Raw genomic sequence first — 17,543 nt, forward strand, 5'->3', positions numbered from 1 at the left:
GGCCCCCTGGCAGGACCAATTAACACCTACAAATGTTTATCTAGGCTGTCATTTAATGATGGCTACTTCACTAAATGGGTGTTCACCTTAAAAACAGCTATAGCCCAGAATGGGATTGGAGTGGGGAGTTACGGAGGACAGGACAGGAAGTTCTAGATTGTGTTTTGAGAGAGAGACCCTAGTCAAGAAGAAAACACTCAACAAGGTGAAACCCATTACAGACTATTTCTAATGAGGAAAAAAAAAAAAAAAGTTAAATATGTAAGAGGTTTAACTTGTAAATGTAAATATGTGAGGTACAGCTGGGTGCTGTACCTCACGCCTGTAATCCCAGTACTTTGGGAGGCCAAGGCGGGTAGATCACCTCACATCAGGAATTCAAGACCAGCCTGGCCAACACAGCAAAACCCCATCTCTACTAAAAATACAAAAATTAGCCGGGCGTGGTGGTGGGTGCCTGTAACCCCATCTACTCGGGAGGCTGAGGCAGGAGAATCCCTTGAACCCAGGAAGCGAAGGTTGCACTGAGCTGAGATCGTGCCACTGCAGTCCAGCCTGGGTGACAGAGCAAGACTCTGTCTCAAAATAATAATAAATAAATAAAATATATGTAAGAAAATGTAAATGGTTAAACAAACTCTGGTCCAGCCATGGGTTAGAAAAAAAAAAAAAAATCACACCTTAAAAATTCTATTTTCCAAACAATTTACTAGAACAGAAAAATGCCCTTGGATAATGTTAGGAAAAAAAATAACATCCAAAAATACATTTAAAGTCTGACTTCAAATTTAGAAAACTCACAGACTAGAATAGTAAGGTGAACGGGTAGGAGTTTGTTTTGTTTGCTGAAGTAGCCCCGGCTCCAATACCTAAGTGTCTGGCACAAACAAGACACTTAAGAAAAATGTGTTGAATTCATTATTTACTCACCATTAATTAAATAATAATTAACCTATCTATCCAGAGTACTTGGATATGCAGAGACAGAGCCATATAAACATATAGGTATATATATGTTCTAGAATAGACTGACTACATCAAAGTTTACCAATAGTGGCTAACACTTATAATAGAATTAGGAAAGAAATTTAATTATGTATTCCAATCTTCTATATTTTCCCAGTCTTCCACAAAGGCTATGCATACTTTTTTTTTCTTTCTTTCTTTCTTTCTTTCTTTGAAAGACAAGGTCGGCCAGGCTCGATGGCTTAGGCCTGTAATCTCAGCACTTTGGGAGGCCGAGGTGGGTGGATCACCTAAGGTTGGGAGTTTGAGACCAGCCTGACCACATGGAGAAACCCTGTCTCTACTAAAAATACAAAATTAGCCGGGTGTGGTGGCACATGCCTGTAATCCCAGCTACTCGGGAGGCTGAGGCAGGAGAATCGCTTGAACCCGGGAGGAGGAGGTTGTGGTAAGCCGAGATCGCGCTATTGCACTCTAGCCTGGGCAACAAGAGGGAAACTCTGTCTCAAAAAAAAAGAAAGAAAGGCAAGGTCTTGCTCTATTGTCCAGGGTGGAGTGCAGTGGTGCCATCATCGGTCACTGCAGCCTCAATGTCCCGGACTCAAGCAATCCTCCCACCTCAGTCTCCCAAGTAGCTGGGACTACAGGTGTGCACCACCAAGCCCAGCTAATTTTTTGATCTTTAGTAAAGATAAGATCTCACTGTGTTACCCAGGCTAGTATGATCTAGAACTCCTGGGCTCAAGCAATCCTCCCGCCTTAGCCTTCCAAAGTGCTGGGATTACAGGCATGAGCCACTGTGCTCAGCCTGTGTATAATGTTTATAATTTTTTAAGCACTGTTTTTCTTTTAAAGAGCCTCAGGTCCTGGAGGCATTGGGTGTGGTATGTTCCAGAAACAGAATATTCCCATAGGCCTTTCATTTCTATTCTATTGGATCACAATGTCTACCCGGGGCAGCAGTCACTCTGATCCCCATCCACCTGCAGCGACATCTCCAGGGTTCACTTTCACTTACAATCACAGAGGGACACCCTGCAGGATGCTATCAGTAGGGGAAAGGTCACACAGACAGATTGCTAATCAGCTTCCTCACTTTTCTTAGAAGAAGCCTAGGAGAGAATTACAAGCAGAATCTACATAGAAACAATTCCAATGCCCCTTGAACAGAAGAGTTCAAGGAGTTCAGTGCTTAAATGTCAGGTTTAGGGGCCATCTTTATGACATCTCTGAGCCAAACTTTTCCCCTGGGAAACATGTTCATAAAGTAAAGCAATGGAAAAAAGATCCATATACAAACACCTGACTCACGCTTCACTTGTTAAAAGTTAATATGTAACAGATAGAAACTCTGTTTGATTCTTTAAGGTGGTAACATTTTGTAGAAGAGAATGGACTTTGGAATCTAAGTACCCAGGTAGGAACCCTGCCATTTACTCACTAGATGTGACACTGAGCTGGTTACTTTACTCTCTCAGGGGCCTACATTCTAATCTGTAAAACGGGGATATAACCTAACTCACGCTGTTGTTGAAAGGTTATATGAACTAATAAAAGTAAATTCAAATAACAGGTACTCAGTAAATCTTCTAGTTTGGAGGCAATCCTGTTTATTACAGGAACTTGGTCACGGTGGAAGAGCTTTTAAATAAAAACAATTATAGGTTGAATATCTGTTATCTGAAATGAATGTTAGTTATCCCTTATCTAAAGAAAGTTAATTCCGCACAACCTGAAGCATGTACATGTTCCATGCAGGGGGCTGGCACACGTGTTCTGATGACATGGCCACTGCATATGACATTCACATTATGACCTCGAGAGAAAAAAACCGCACTATTTTCTTCTTCCAGAGTATGAGGGAAGCACTAGGTAATTATTACATGGCAATGGCTACTTCTCAAACACCTTGTTCAGAAAATACCTTGTTTCAAATACACAATTTAGGCTGAGAAGGACTTGGCTTAAAATGCTTGAAATGCTTGAGACCAAAAGTGTTTCAAATTTTGGATTTTTTTAGATTTTGAGATACCTGCATCGTATACTTAGAGTTGGACATCCCTAATTCAAAAATCCGAAATCCAAAATGCTCATGTCAGTGGTCAAAAGTTTCAGATTTTGGAGCATTTTGGAACTTTGGATTAGGGAAGCTCAACCTGTAGTTATTAACCTCATGGAAACATAAGCTTCCGTGTTCATGTTTGAACATGAAACATGTCCAGGAGCCTGCAGAAGCCAATGACCACTTTGTCTCACCTGGTTCATTTTGAATACGCAGTGCTGCAAAGCGAATGCAGTGAGGTAGCAATGAATGTTCTTTTCTCAGTCAAAAGAACAGAGAACTCGGGCCAGAAAACCTGGGTTTTAGCCTCAATTCAGCCACTTACAGGCTGCGTAGCCTCAGGCAAGTCACCTTACCACTGTTTGCCTCTGTTTACACCCCAGCAACATAGCCTGAGAAGACACCAAGACGGTTGTGAGCAAAGCAGCCAGGCCCTACCAAGCACAACTTCTGCTGTGACATTGGCATATTAAAGGTCATTATTGGCAGGAATTTCTAGCACTGTGTTCTGGGAAGGCAGATCCTCAAGCCTTCTGACAGAAAGAATTAACACCACCTGCAGGTGTAGCATCTCCCCTTTTGCCATCCAAAGCTGCTGTCACAGTCAGGGGGACCAAAGATGGCCTCCAATCGGCAGGACCTGCCCAAACCTTAGTAGCAAGCCATTATTCGTAGAGTAAAATCTCTACGAATTTTAGCAGGCCCCTAGCTTAGATCACAGACTCCACTGGAAACCCTCATTTGCTAGGCTGAATCCAGTAATAATACCAATGTCCCTGAAAGTAGCAAATAACACCCCAACCTTTACTCAGGGATTCCTTGTGATTGAGGTTCTCAGGTGCTCTCCAGAAAGCAGATTTAGAAAGAGGCGAGAAAGGAAGGAGAGAATCAGAATCTCAGTGTCAGAAGACAAACTTGCCAACTTCATAATTTTCCATAGGCCTGGCCCTACCTTATTTTTTAACTGTGCTAATTGGGTTTATTTTAGAAATGCTTTTGTGCTATTGTACAACTGTGGGGAGAAAGGCGCTAATATTTTACATTTAAAACCCGAGAATCGCAATTCCCACCTTTCATTTTGGAGAAGGAAAACATTCATCTAAGGTTCACTGCTGGATCATGAACTTGCTCAAGGTGTCTGTTAATACAGTTTGGGATAATGAGGAAAAAAAGAAAAAAGCATTTAGCATTTTTACTTGCCTTGCACATATTTTCTTTTTGCTGTAAGTGCATGTAATTCAACTTATTGTTCAGTCAATGCACAGTCTATTCCCTAAACCCCTTAGGGCCAAATTGAAAGGTTCAAAAAACTCCTACTTAGACTAAACAGCTCCACAGACCTCCCCAACTAAACAAACAGGCAAAATGTAAACTCCCAGAGCAAGAGTTTGTAAGCCTGAGGATGCCCTCAGCGGGAGGTGTGTGTCAGCCCCTGAAACCATATAACAAATTGTGTACGTGCTTTTATTTATTTACTTATCATTTATTTTTGCAAAGGTTGTCCTACAAGTTTTCATCAGATTACTGAAGAATTCTAAGAGAAATCCCATAACAAACACCATTAATAAGGATCTCCTCATGGCTGGTGAATTTTCAAGGGTGCCTGAGAATAGAAATGAAAGACTGCAGATCAAGGCAAAATTCAGGGGGCCTGCATTCTAGTGCTACCCTTGTCACCAAACAGTTTTCTTGCCTTAAGCAAATCCCTGAAACATTCTGTCCCTCAGTTTCTACATCTGTAAAAATCAGGATGTTGGAAGCTGAATGATCACTTTCCTCCAAGACCCTTAAAGATACCAGGATGGTGAGGTACAGTGATAGCAAACACAGAAAAAGGGAAATATCAAAAAGAATTGCACACAATCTTGCCTGTTCCCAGAAAAGCTTTAAATATTCACCCTTGCTTTCCTTGGAGGGGGTCAAAGATAGAAGCCACCTCTCCTTTCCCTCTCTTTCTTCTATTTCAAATAGCTGAATCTAAAGTTTCACAATAATGCCCTTTGTAGGGATATGAACTATGACGTTCATGCAAAAATACAATAATTCTATAAGGATGCATAAATAGCTGAAAGAACATAAAATACAAAGAATTTCTCTAAAGCATCATTATAACTCATCTACTGCAATGACTTATTTTAGCTGGCATTATCCACGTGTTAAAATATATAACTGATAAAAAATAATTACAGCTATCATAAAAATTGATACTTTAATACAATCCTGGACATCTGGGTCAAAAAATGACAAAAGAAATTTATTTTCTCTCTATTACAAGAGAAAAGTATTTTCTTTCATTCCTTGTAGCTCTTCTATACCTTTGTAATCAATGTCTAATTTTCACAAAGGCACAGGTGAGACAGAAGTCATTGCTCACTTAGCACTAAATTCCTTATCGACACATAATATTCTATTTCACCAAAAGTAACTTTTTTTTAGTTGATACATTTGTATATACTCTATATTTGTATATACTCTAACTTGACCATAATACCATAAATTTTCAGTCTAGTCATCAGACCCCATAAAGTTTACTCCAAAGGAAACTTACAGGTGATTGCTTGAGGGAGCAAATTAAATTGAAGCTTTTTTTTTTCCATGGACACTTGCTAATAAGCTAATGAAAACTGATTGTGTTTTCACAAGCCATTACCAAATGAGTGCTCAGAGCACCCCTGAAGCAGTCTGAAACCCACTCTGCAAAACCCAAATTAATGCTTAAGGTGACTAATCAAAAGTCACACCATGAGTCAGTATGAGAAGCCAAACTTACACAGATCACGTCTACAGACCTAACTTCAATATCGCCTCCTCCTAAAGCGCTAGAGAGATTGGCATATCTTGACTTGAGGAGTTCTGCATCTCACATATCTAAGGCTATCTTCCAGAAAGCATCAGTATAAGTATAGCACAGTAGTTGCTCTTACACCAGAGCACAACATAAGTTGCTCGCTCTGCTAGTGTATCTCCAAATTTAAGAGTTCTTGCTTCATCTTCATGTGTTCCAAAACCAATAATAAAAAGCAATAAAGTTTGTAAGCACCATTTCTCAAAGACAAATAATTCTGCTAACCCACTCAGAGGAATGAGTCAAAACTCCAGGTGTACCAGGCGAGTGAATGTAAACCTTTTGCAGCACCATCCCGGGCTATCGTGCAAGTTTAGGGCTGGAAGGTATGCCAAAGGGGAACATAATGAAAATCCAGAAGTGTCCCTGCTAAAGAGATCCCTGCTTGGGAGAAAGAGCAAACTTGTTTTTCTACTAAATGCCACTTTTCTGATCAGACCCAATCCTGAGGTCCTGACCCCTTGTGGTCTTTAAACATAAACCAAAGTGTGGGCGTCATATTTCTTGGCCCGATCACAAAGAGGTCAAAAATTAGTTAAATTTAGCAAAAATTAAAGTTTTAAAGAAACCAACCCCTCCCTTCATTGCTAATCTCTAGAAAATGTTTCCATTCCGCAGAAAACGTAGAAATGTAATATTTATTTTGGGAATAAAAGGGTAAGAAAGATATTATTCACTTGGATTAAGGGTATTTTCCAATATATATAATTCAAATTTCCTAAGCTGAAATCTCAGCTTTAGCCCTTTTAGAAGGATGAAGAACAGAATCCTTCCACAGAATTCTGTGAGACTGCTTTAGAAGACACTGAAAGGTTAGACTTCATCTCGAGTTACTCCACCATAAACCAGACAAAGAAATTCCTGAAAGGCTATAAGCATTTTTTTCTTACAAGCACCCACAGGAATAGGTCAATGTAAATGTCTTATAAACAAAGCAGTTCATTACTAACCATAGTTTAAATGTCTTTTATGAGAAAACTGTAATCCATTGCAACTGCACATTCACACATAACTGCCCCCGGATGAGAGGAAAATATGGATTCGTAATTGATCTTAGTCTCCGGCTTTTCTTATGCCTGAAAAGCAAAAGGTATTGGGGGTTGGAAAGCTGAATCTGAGTGCTTGATACTTTCTCCTTCACTCTCTATGATCAAGTCTTGGAGGACTTTAATTTCCCTTCCAATCACTCCTATAGAGGCCCTAGTGTCTGAAAAAATGCACAGACAACAATCAAACCTTTCATTTCAAGGCCAGTTTCCCACCATACCCCTTCCTGTTCCAATCAGGTTTGCGAAGCATTTCCCCTATTCTGCATTTCATGAATCAATTGCAAAATCTGCCAACCTCTGCCAGTTCCTGTTGTACTCAGCTGAGAGGTTCCCCTTCCTTCCCTGGGTAGCACAAGGCTGCTCTGGTTTTTAACTGGCGTAACGTGGAAATGCACTGTAGGAACTCACTAATTCTTTCACAGCCAGATATAAGTGAGAGTCTGGGCGGCAACCCCACCTACTAGGAAACTGGTCCACCAAGCTCAGGATAAAGCAGATTTGTGGAATTTAGCTTTGACTCCAAATCCCGTGTCAGTAACTGTCACGGGGAAGGAAAAAGGAAGAGTGAAAAGGTCTACAAAGTAACCAATTCAGTTACTTAGCAACTGGACAAAACTTGCCTCACTACAGAGGGTAAGGAGGCATCTCACACCCATTCAAAGAGTAACACTCTACAATTTATATGCAAATAGATAAAGACAAAAGGGAACGGGAAATCTAAATTAGCAACTGGAGTTTAGACAGTGGGACTGAGGCCCACATTTAAAAAAAAAAAAAGTTTTTCCTAGGAAAGAGACAGGACATGTACAGAAATGAATGAATTAATAAATGAATGAATGAACGCATGCATGCATGCATGCAAAGCCACAGACCAACAAGTTTACAGTCTCCCTTCATAAAAGTCAATGCCATGGGGGAGAGAGGAAAGGGCCACACAAAGTTCGATACAATTTAAACATTTCCACGGCTAACATGAATTACAGGCTTACAGAAAATGTGAAGTTGGGAAAACTCCTGGGAAAGTAGGTACCCCCGCTCATGAGAAAAGCAAACAAAAGCATCACTCTTGGTGGAAGGTCTCTGGACTTTGGGTAGATCAAGCCTCTCCGGGTCTCTAGACATCCTCAGAAACACCCTCCAGTACCCATGCCTGAAGTGCAGTTACTAAACTTGGATCTAACCCCGACTCTTAACAGGAGAAACGCCGCCCTGCAGGTTTCCTAAGCAAGAGGGAGATACTGTCACCTACTTGGCTCGGGAAGGTGCTCCAGGCTTTTCAGTTTGCCCGAGGAGCTCCAACTCTTTGTCCCAGGCCTCTAGCTGCACACCTGAACCGGATTTGCTCAGTTTCAGGCTCAAAGGGGTAAGAGGACTGAGGGCTCATCCGCCCTCACCCCATCCCCCAACTTCACACCTGGACCAAGGCCGGCAGGGCCCAAGGCTGACTCCCAAAGATACGCCAGCCCAGACACTTACTTCTCATACTCGGTGTTGTCTCTGTCACAGCGAGAATCCTTGTGCTTTTGCCAGTCTTTGCCATGCTTGCAGGTGGTGAGGAGCACAACGTCCTCCCCGTTATGGACGTGATATAAGGCATTCCTGGTGTCTGATCCTATCCCTGTCAGGTACCGCTTCCCCTTGAATACCAGCATGTACTTCCTGAGAGGAGGGATGGTGTTGAACTTCAAAAACCCCCTCTCCCCTCCTGTCCTGGGATGATCCTTAGAAAAGAGGGGAATAGAAACATCAAAGTTGGGTCGGAAGTTTTCAGTACTGATGCTGGCTTTGGCCAGCATCGCCTGGCCGATGTCAAACCCCACGTCCTCGGTGTAGTCAGGCCAAGTGCCGGAATATAAATTAAAAATTAAATGATTCCTACCATTGTTCCACAAGTGGAGACTCTGCACTTTGGATCTCAAATTGTGCACATACTGAGGTGACAACTGGTCTCTGTCTAAAGTATCCAGACTCAGGACAAAGAGGCACGCCTGGCTGGGGTCCGAGGTGTAGAACCTGGAGCCCTCGATGGCCGCTAGAATGTTTTGGTAACTTTCGGCGATTTTCTCCCCTTTTTGCTGCGGGTATACGTAGACTTTGAAGCCGTTTTTCTTGCAAAGGGTGAAATCGAAGCAGGACTCCATGCGGCACTTCTTGCCTTTGTAGATGCTCGAGTTGGCATCTCGCTTCTGCCGGGGGGAAATGTGCACGCTGGAATCCTCGTTTTCCAATTGATCCCAAGGAACGAAGGGGCGCAGAGCGTCCGGGAAGCGGGGCCAGAAATGATCCGGACTGGGGTGGTGCAAGCCATTCCGACCGCTGTGCTCTTCTCTCCGGCTGTGGCTCCTCGATGCCCTAAACTGCAAGCCTCCGAAATAAAACAAAAGGGCGAGACAAGAGCCAGCTGAGAGCAGGATGAAATAGCGTTTTTTGGCCTGCATGTGTCCTGCCTGGGTCAAGAGGATTGTAAATAAACACAAGAATCACCCAAGTTTCCCAATCAACACTTTCAGCTCCAGTCCGCCATCTTCCCGCCTGTAAAGACTTCAAACTCTCCGCTCCCACCTTCTCTGGATGCCTTTCCCCAAGCCGTGGACTGATCCAGCGCATGTGGGCGATTTCTTTAACTTTCTCCCCTTCGGTCTTTCATCTTTGGGTTGCACAATGCACGGGAGAGAGCGGGGCTGAATATCTCGCACCCAGGGCGGGCGAGCAGCGGACTGTAATTTTCTTGCATGCAACAAGACGGAGGAAAAGAAAGAGAGAGGGGAGAAAAAAAAAGCTCCCGATACCCAATCAATGGCAAGACGAAGTGATTGCCTTGCCTCTCAGATTCCTCTCGGCAGCGCGGAAAATGAGCCCCGGGAAGGCAACTTCAACTCATCCACCACTCTCCGTGCAGAGCACTCCGGTTCCAACAAGTCAGCCGATCCCGGGTTCAGCCGGCTAGTGCATCTTGCAGCTGGGGCGCCGTAACCTCACAAATCCCTGCATCTCTCTTTATTCCCTTCTGCAGCGGCTCCAAGACTCCGGCGGTGTTTACTCCTGCGCTCGCGGGGCCGGCCCCCGGGACGTGCGGCGGCCCGGCTGGAGGCGGCAGCGGCGGCGGCGCTGGGTGGCGGCGGCGGCGCGTCCTCCCCGCGGGCAGTGCCGGCCCCGAGCGGCGCTTCGCAGGCCCCCGCGCGATCGCTGCCGACCGCCGCGTTCGGTCGCCGAATGTTACCCGGTTCTGAATGTTACACTTACACATTCCATTCCCGACACGACAGCGCTGACCTCATCCATCCACGCAGCCCGCGCTGCCATTGGCCGAGCGTCACGTCCGGGGGGGGCGGTGCTTCCGCTGCGCCCATTCATAACCCCCGGCCGCCGGCCGAGGCGCCGGCGCGGCGTTGGGGGCGCGGGGGGCGCAGGGAGCCGGGGCTCCCAGGTTGCGTGGTGCCGGCGCGCTGCCGGGCCGGTGGAGCGCGGGACGGCCCGGTGCGAGCCCCGCGGCCCCTCGGCGCGCCCAGGCCCGGATCTCGGCCTGCGCAGTGCCGGGGACCAGAGTCGCCTGCGGAAACGCGGCGGCCAGGGAAGGAGGCACCGGCAGGGGCCCCGTGCCGCGCGGCCCCGGGCGCCCTGGAGAATCCGGTCTCCTGGGCTGCCTGCCGGAACGCCTAGAGAAAGATGCTTTGAAGGAGGGAAGCAGGGAGGAAAGGAAGACTTCATAGAAAGCGACCGCCGATCCGAAAGCTGCCTCTCCCAGCCCTCCTTCCACTCTCCGAGACCCAGTATTTCAATTTTCTGCTAAGCATTAAAACAATCTCCCCTTACTCCTCCCCTACATAGCACATGTTTTTTAAACCAAGGAAACACCCCAATGCCCAGCAATAAAGAGGAATTATTACAATCAAGAGGAATTGTTGCAATTCTTCATGCCTACTTCTGTGCTAAAAGTATAAGACGGCTATCCTAAATCCTCATTATCTACTTAGGCAGCCTTGCCTGAACCCCCTCTGTCTATTATGAAGAAAGCCTCCAAGAGATCCAATCACAGAGAAAAAATAAATTTTCTAATGGCTGCAGGGAAACTAGTTAACTTAAGCTTGCCCCAGTCCTCAAAGTAATGTTATTCTCTTGGTGGTGGTGGTAGAGGTGGTGGTGGTGGTGGTGGTGGTGGTTTTAAAGATATCTCTTAAGGACATATGACTGGTAGAATTGCCAACTGTCCCAGCTATAGAAGGGAAACTTGCATCAGGAAAACGACCTTATTTACAATTAGTGCCAAATAGTTGGCCCTTCCCTCATTGACCTCCCACTCTTTGGCGCAAGCTCCTGCCACCCCCAGTGGAAGAACTTCATTGGATAACTCAGGTAACCGAGGAGCAGTCCCGCTAAAGATCCTCCAGGTCCACAAAGATGTGCTAGGCTCCCAAACAGTATCTCTGGTCAAAATCAAACTCCCTGGCCTCAGATCCTGAACATTGCTTTACAGAAAACACCTCCCACCCTCTGGCCTAGCTAAAGTCTCAGGGCTCGGGCAAGTTAGACAGTTGCCTAGGGCAGCCGGCTGTTAGTGATTGTTTATTATGGGAGTGACTGAGAGCTAGGAGCAGACACTTCCCGGCTTCCCTCAGGCTGCAAAAACCCCATCGGGGTGTGGATGAAGGGCAGGGTTATAACAAGGCAGTGTGAAATGATAGAGTGGAAAGTTTCAGATCTCTGTTGTTTCAGATTTGTTTTAATAAAGCAGGGAAGGGGCATGGGTGGGACATTACTGTACATTCCTGAAGCCTCTCCCTATTTCTGACCTGCCAAAGATGAGACAGCTTTTCCAGATTTGACTTGAACCCCCTGCACAATGTAGAGAGGCCTGGGACAGGAATGAGGATTCAGTCATCTTCCAAATACAGTGACAATGATGCAGATAAAGGCAGTGATTGAAACCACATGTGACCCAAAGCTCCCCCCAGCCCAAGTTGCTAAGAACAACTGTTCAAGGCAGGAGGCTTTCTCTTCTGATCAGGGTGCAGATTATCTCAGCCCTATGAAGTGGGGCTGTGGGACTGGAGGCGCTCTCTCTCTCTCTCTCTCTCTCTCTCTGCACTCCAGCATATATATATGCTGGAGTGCGGTGGCAGGATCTCTAGAACCTCTACCTCCCAGATTCAAGTGATTTGCCTCCCTCAGCCTCCAGAGTAGCTGGGATTACAGGTGTGCACCACCAGCCCTGGCTAATTTTTTTTTATTTTTGGTAGAGATGGGATTTTGCCATATCGGCCAGGCTGGTCTCGAACTCCTGACCTCAAGTGATCTGCCTACCTTGGCCTCCCAAAGTGCTGGGATTACAGTGTGAGCCACCTTGCCTGGCCCCTCTATATCTTGCCAGTTGTTTTGCATGACCTTAGCGGGAGCTAGCTACCCTCCTTGCTCTTTTTGTGTTCTGTTTATATTTTGGCATGTGCTTCCTGCCTTTCTTGCCTAATTATGGCTAATTTCCTTATCTCAGACCCCAGTGTTACCCATCTCTACTTGTACATCCCAAAGTGTTGCGTACTGTCAGAAAAACTTTGATACTGATAATTAGAGAAAACTTGGATTCAGACCCCAGATCTGCCATTTACTAGTGCCTTAGGCATGTGGCTTAATTTCAGTGGACTTCCAGTTTCTCGTTTGAAAAGTCAGGATAATAATATCTTTCTTGCCAACAGTTTTTTTTTTCTTTTTTTTTTTTTTTTAGCAGAGTCTTGCTCTGTCACCCAGGCTGGAATGTGCAGCAGTGTGGTCTCAGCTTACTACAACCTCCGCCTCCTGGGTTCAAGTGATTATCCTGCCTCAGCCTCCCGAATTGCTGGGATTACAGGCAACCGCCACCATGACCGGCTAATTTTTGTATTTTTAGTAGAGATGGGGTTTTGCCATGTTGACCATGGCTGGTCTCGAACTCCTGACCTCAAGTCATCCGTCCGCCTCAGCTTCCCAAAGTGCTAGGATTATAGGCGTGAGCCGCTGCACCTGGCCTCAATTTGTAAACTGTAAATTGCTCTACATGTGTAATACCATTAGCCTAAGTTCCACTTTTCAAACTCCAACTGTAATCTTAAAAGTAGCCCCTACAATGGCATCATCATTTTGTCTCCTCTGTTTTATTTTTTCCTAACCCTTATTAGCTGAAATCTCCTCTGTTTGTTTGCTTGTTAACTGTTTGTTCACAGTAAGGAAGCCCCTGAGAGGAGGAGCACTGTTTGTCCTACTCACTCCTTTATCCCAAATGCCAAGGGCAGTACCTGGCACTTAGGTGAAGCTCAATCACTGATTCAAATGAATGAATGACTTAGTAAAATTCAGCTTCACCACAGCACTTGTACAAACTCAAAAAGAAAGAGCTCATACGTACAGGCAACAAAAGCAAAAATAAACAAGTGGAATACATCAAACTAACAATCTTCTGCACAGTCAGTAAAGGAAACAATCAACAAATGAAAAGGCAGCCAACAGAAGGAAAGGAAATATTTGCAAACCAAACACTGATATGGGGTTAATATCCAAAATATACAAAGAACTCACACAACTCAATAGCCAAAAAAAAAAAAAAAAAAAAAGGGGCAAAGGACCTAAATAGACATTTTTCAAAAAAGACATTCAAATGGCCAATGGGTATATAAAAATGTGTTCAACATCGTTCATTATCAGGGAAATACAAATTAAAACCACAGTGAGATACTACCTCATACTTATTAGAATGGCTGTAATCAGAAAGACAAAAGATAACAATGTTTGGGGCAATATGAAGAAAACAGAACCCTTGCACACTGTTGGTGGGACTGTAAATTCATGTGGCCATTGTAGAAAATGATAGGGAAATTCTCAAAAATTTAAAAGTATAATTACCATATCATCTAGCAATCTTACTTCTGGGTATATATCCAAAGGAAATGAAATCAACATGTCAAAAAGATGTCTGCACTCCCGTGTTCACTGCAGTGTTATTCACGATAACCAATCCGTGGCAACAACCTAAATGTCTGTTGATTGATGAATGAATAAAGAAAATGTGGTATTTATATGCAATGGAATATTATTCAGCCATAAGAAGCAGGAAATCCTACCAGTTGAGACAATAGGGATGAACCTTATGCTCAGTGAAAGAAGCAAGATATAGAAAGACAAATACTGCACTTCTGTGTGGATCTGACCTATATGTGGAACCTAAAAAAGTCGAACTCACAGAAGCAGAGAGTATAATGGTGGTTGCCATGGTCTGGGAGTTTGGGGCAATCGGGAGATGGTAGTCAAAGAATATAAACATTCAGTTATAAGATGAGTAAGTTCTGGGGATCTAACATATGGCATGGTGACTGTGATTAATAATGCTGTATTGTATACCTGGAATTTGCTAAGACAGTAGATCTTAAGTACTCTCACCACACACACGTACACATACACACAAAGATAACTATGTGCCATGACAGATGGGTTAATTAGCTTGATAATAGTAATCATTTCACAATGTATACATACATCAAATCATGTTGAACATCGTAAATGTATATACAATTTTTATTTGTCAATCATATCCCAATAAATCTGATGAAAAATCTTTTTTAAAGGCCCCTTGGTAGTCCTCAAAGCAAGACTCAGCCTGTGGTTTGAAGTGGAAATGATAATACTAACCAGGATTATCTTCACAGAGGGCAAGTTGGTCCATTGTAAATCCTTTAACAATGATGTGTTTTAAACCATGTAACTCCTCTGGTCAAAGCCCTCAAGGGATCCTTGTCTCTCTCCACTAAGAGATAAAGTCCTTTCAATTACCTACAAGGTCCTGCAGGATTTTTCTTAACCGTCTCACCTCCCCTCACCACATCCTCTCACCCCATTTCCTGCCCATATCTCTCTCCCTCCCTCCTGATCTACTCACTGTGCTCCAGCCAGGCTGGTGACCTTGTTATTTGTCATGCATGGGAAACATGTCCCTGCCTCAGGGCCCCTGCACACACTTGTCTCTGCCAGTCTGCACCCCAATCCACCTAGCGCACTCCCTCACTTCCTTCAAGTCTCTCCTCAGATGCCACCTTACTATTAAGGCCTTCTCTGACCACCCTAAATAAAACAGCAGCACTCCTTCTATTTGCCGATCCCCTCACCCTCCTTTACTTTTCTTCTTAGCACTAATCAGCACCTGACATTCTATTTATTGGCTTGTTCATTTATTATTGATGTGTTGCATAGAGAATGTGAGTTCCATGGAGCAAGGACTTGGTCTTTTTGTTCATTGTTATATCCTCAACAGTTACAACACTGTCCGTCACTAAAGAAACACTTGTGGAACTAATTAATTAATCTGATCTTATTGTCTGTAGGGCAAATAAGAGAATATTTAAGGCTAGAGTTCTATCATTACACACACACTCACACACACACACACACACGAAGCTAAAGTAGCCCAAGCATTCAAGCCTTGCTTAATTTCCTTTTCCAGATGTACTTTTTCCCCAGGGCTGTCTAAAGACCTGAAAACAGTGTGGCACAAAAGGACCCAGAAAATGTAACCTTGAACAAGTCATTTCACTTCCCTAAGCTTTGGTTTCTCATTGGTAAAATCAAGAGTAACTGTAATATAGCATGCTTAGCTCACTGAGTTACTGTAAGAATCAAATGAGAACAAAATAATAATGTACGAGAAAAATTTTGCAGCCCGCAATGCACGTGGCAGGTGCAAGATTTAATCATCACCCTCCTGGACAAATGTGGACACAAGTACATGAGATGTGATCATGTTTGCAAGTCAACAGTATTAAATACGTGGAATATCGCCCATCAAACACACATTGGTTTCCAGATTCTTTGCAGACTCTGAAATGGTCAGTGACTCTTATAAACCAACAGAAAAAGGGAAAAACGGAAAAATAGCCAATGGAAGCAAAGCAAAGGAGACTATTTTTCTTTTTAATGTAGAAAGCACTGCAGGAACATATGTTTATCAATGGTCTACAATTCTATTTGCTATAGAAAAAAATAATTGATTGGCTCTAAAATATGAAAACAAGCTGAAGTATTGGAATTAGTAAATGTTTAAATTCCTTAAAATGTAACCCTAGGTCAGCTGGCAAGGCAATCCAATCTTCATAAACGTATACAAAATTTTTATTTGATGTGGGCACATTGTAAGGTTTTGGTGATGTCTGATGGAGCCTCTAGCAGTAAGCATTTCCAGCTTCTAGAAAGAACAGGAAACTCTGCTGGGTTTATACTGGTAGGATATAGAAGGTGGGAAAAGACAATCAGGTCGACAAAAGTTCAGTCATCCTGGAATAGTAATGATGAATCTAGAGATTCCCAGCCACAAAACAAGAGCCTAATTTCTAGTTCCTTCTCTGCCAGGAACCTGAGGAAAACTGTAACATTGTTTCTGAATGCTAGGACTTGAGAGCTTCATCCAAAAAAATGCAGGCTAGGATGTGGTGATATCTTTCCAGCTGAAATAGTCAAGGATGCCCTGTGTAGACCAAGTGGGTCCAGGGAGGGAAGAGCTTGGGAAAGAGGAAGATGGAACTCCGCTGAGAAGGAAGCAAACAAGTAGAAGGAAAACAAGTAGAAGTAGGAGACCCCACTAGGCCTCCCAAGATAGGCAAGCAGGAAGCTAACGAGGAGCAAAACAAGGGAAATTCACCCATGTATGTGTCAAACCTGCGCCAGGTGCTTTACTGGTGTTATCTCTTTGATCCTTGCAAGGTTCCTAAGACACAGGTATTCTCCTTATCAGTTGTCACAAATGAGGAAACTGAAACTCAATCCTAGGAGGGAGCTCTTGGCAATTCATTCACATAGTCCTTGAACAGATATTCATTGAGCAGATAGCCTGTACCAGGGGATATCTGTCTAGAGTCTTTTGTATTTTACAAAACACTTTCAGAAGAATTTTTGCTTGAATATCACCAGAACCCCGTGAAGTAGGAAAAGAACATTATCCCTGTTTTACACAAAATTAAGAATCTGGTTCGGGTTTTTTTTTTTTTTTTTCGTCCCATGACGGAGTCTCGCTCTATTGCCCAGGCTGGAGTGCAGCAGCACAATCTGAGCTCACTGCAACCTCCACCTCCCAGGTTCAAGCGATTCTTCTGCCTCAGCCTCCTGAGTAGCTGGGACTACAGGTACATGCCACCATGACTGGCTAATTTTTGTATTTTTAGTAGAGGTGGGGTTTCACCATGTTGGCCAGGCTGGTCTCATCCCGACCTCATTCATGATCTGCCCACCTGGCCTCCCAAAGTGCTGGAATTACAGGCGTGAGCCTGGTTCAGGCCTGGCCTGGGTCAGGGTTTCTAGCCAGACTGTTGGTATTTTGCTCCACATAACTCTCTGTTGGAAGAGGCCGTCCTGTGCATTGTGGGATCCACATCTGTTGCCTCTACCCACTAGGTGCCCAACAGCACTCCCACCCGCGTCACAAGTTGGGATGCCAAAAGTGTCTCCTGAAAGCAAAATAACCTCGAGACCCACTAATCTAGTTGAACAACTTGCTTAAGGTCAGCTGATTTTAATGTGGAGAACTTCGAATTTGACCCTCATTTTCTGGCTTCATGCCAGTGTGTCCGGAATTGGTGGGTTCTTGGTCTCACTGACTTTAAGAATGAAGCCA

At 44.0% G+C, this 17,543-nt stretch overlaps 1 protein-coding gene across 1 annotated transcript in view; it reads right to left on the reverse strand.

The window, feature by feature from the left end:
* Nucleotides 1-9,691, reverse strand: part of EXT1 (exostosin glycosyltransferase 1) — a 314,893-nt gene extending 305,202 nt beyond the window's left edge. Inside the window, 1 exon segment of the mRNA NM_001132066.1 lies at nt 8,399-9,691. Coding sequence (NP_001125538.1) covers nt 8,399-9,360 — 962 coding nt within the window. The 5' untranslated portion in view covers nt 9,361-9,691.
* Between the last annotated feature and the right edge of the window lie 7,852 nt (nt 9,692-17,543).

This window comes from Pongo abelii, chromosome 7 (assembly GCF_028885655.2).
Source record: "Pongo abelii isolate AG06213 chromosome 7, NHGRI_mPonAbe1-v2.0_pri, whole genome shotgun sequence".
Taxonomy (NCBI): domain Eukaryota; kingdom Metazoa; phylum Chordata; class Mammalia; order Primates; family Hominidae; genus Pongo; species Pongo abelii.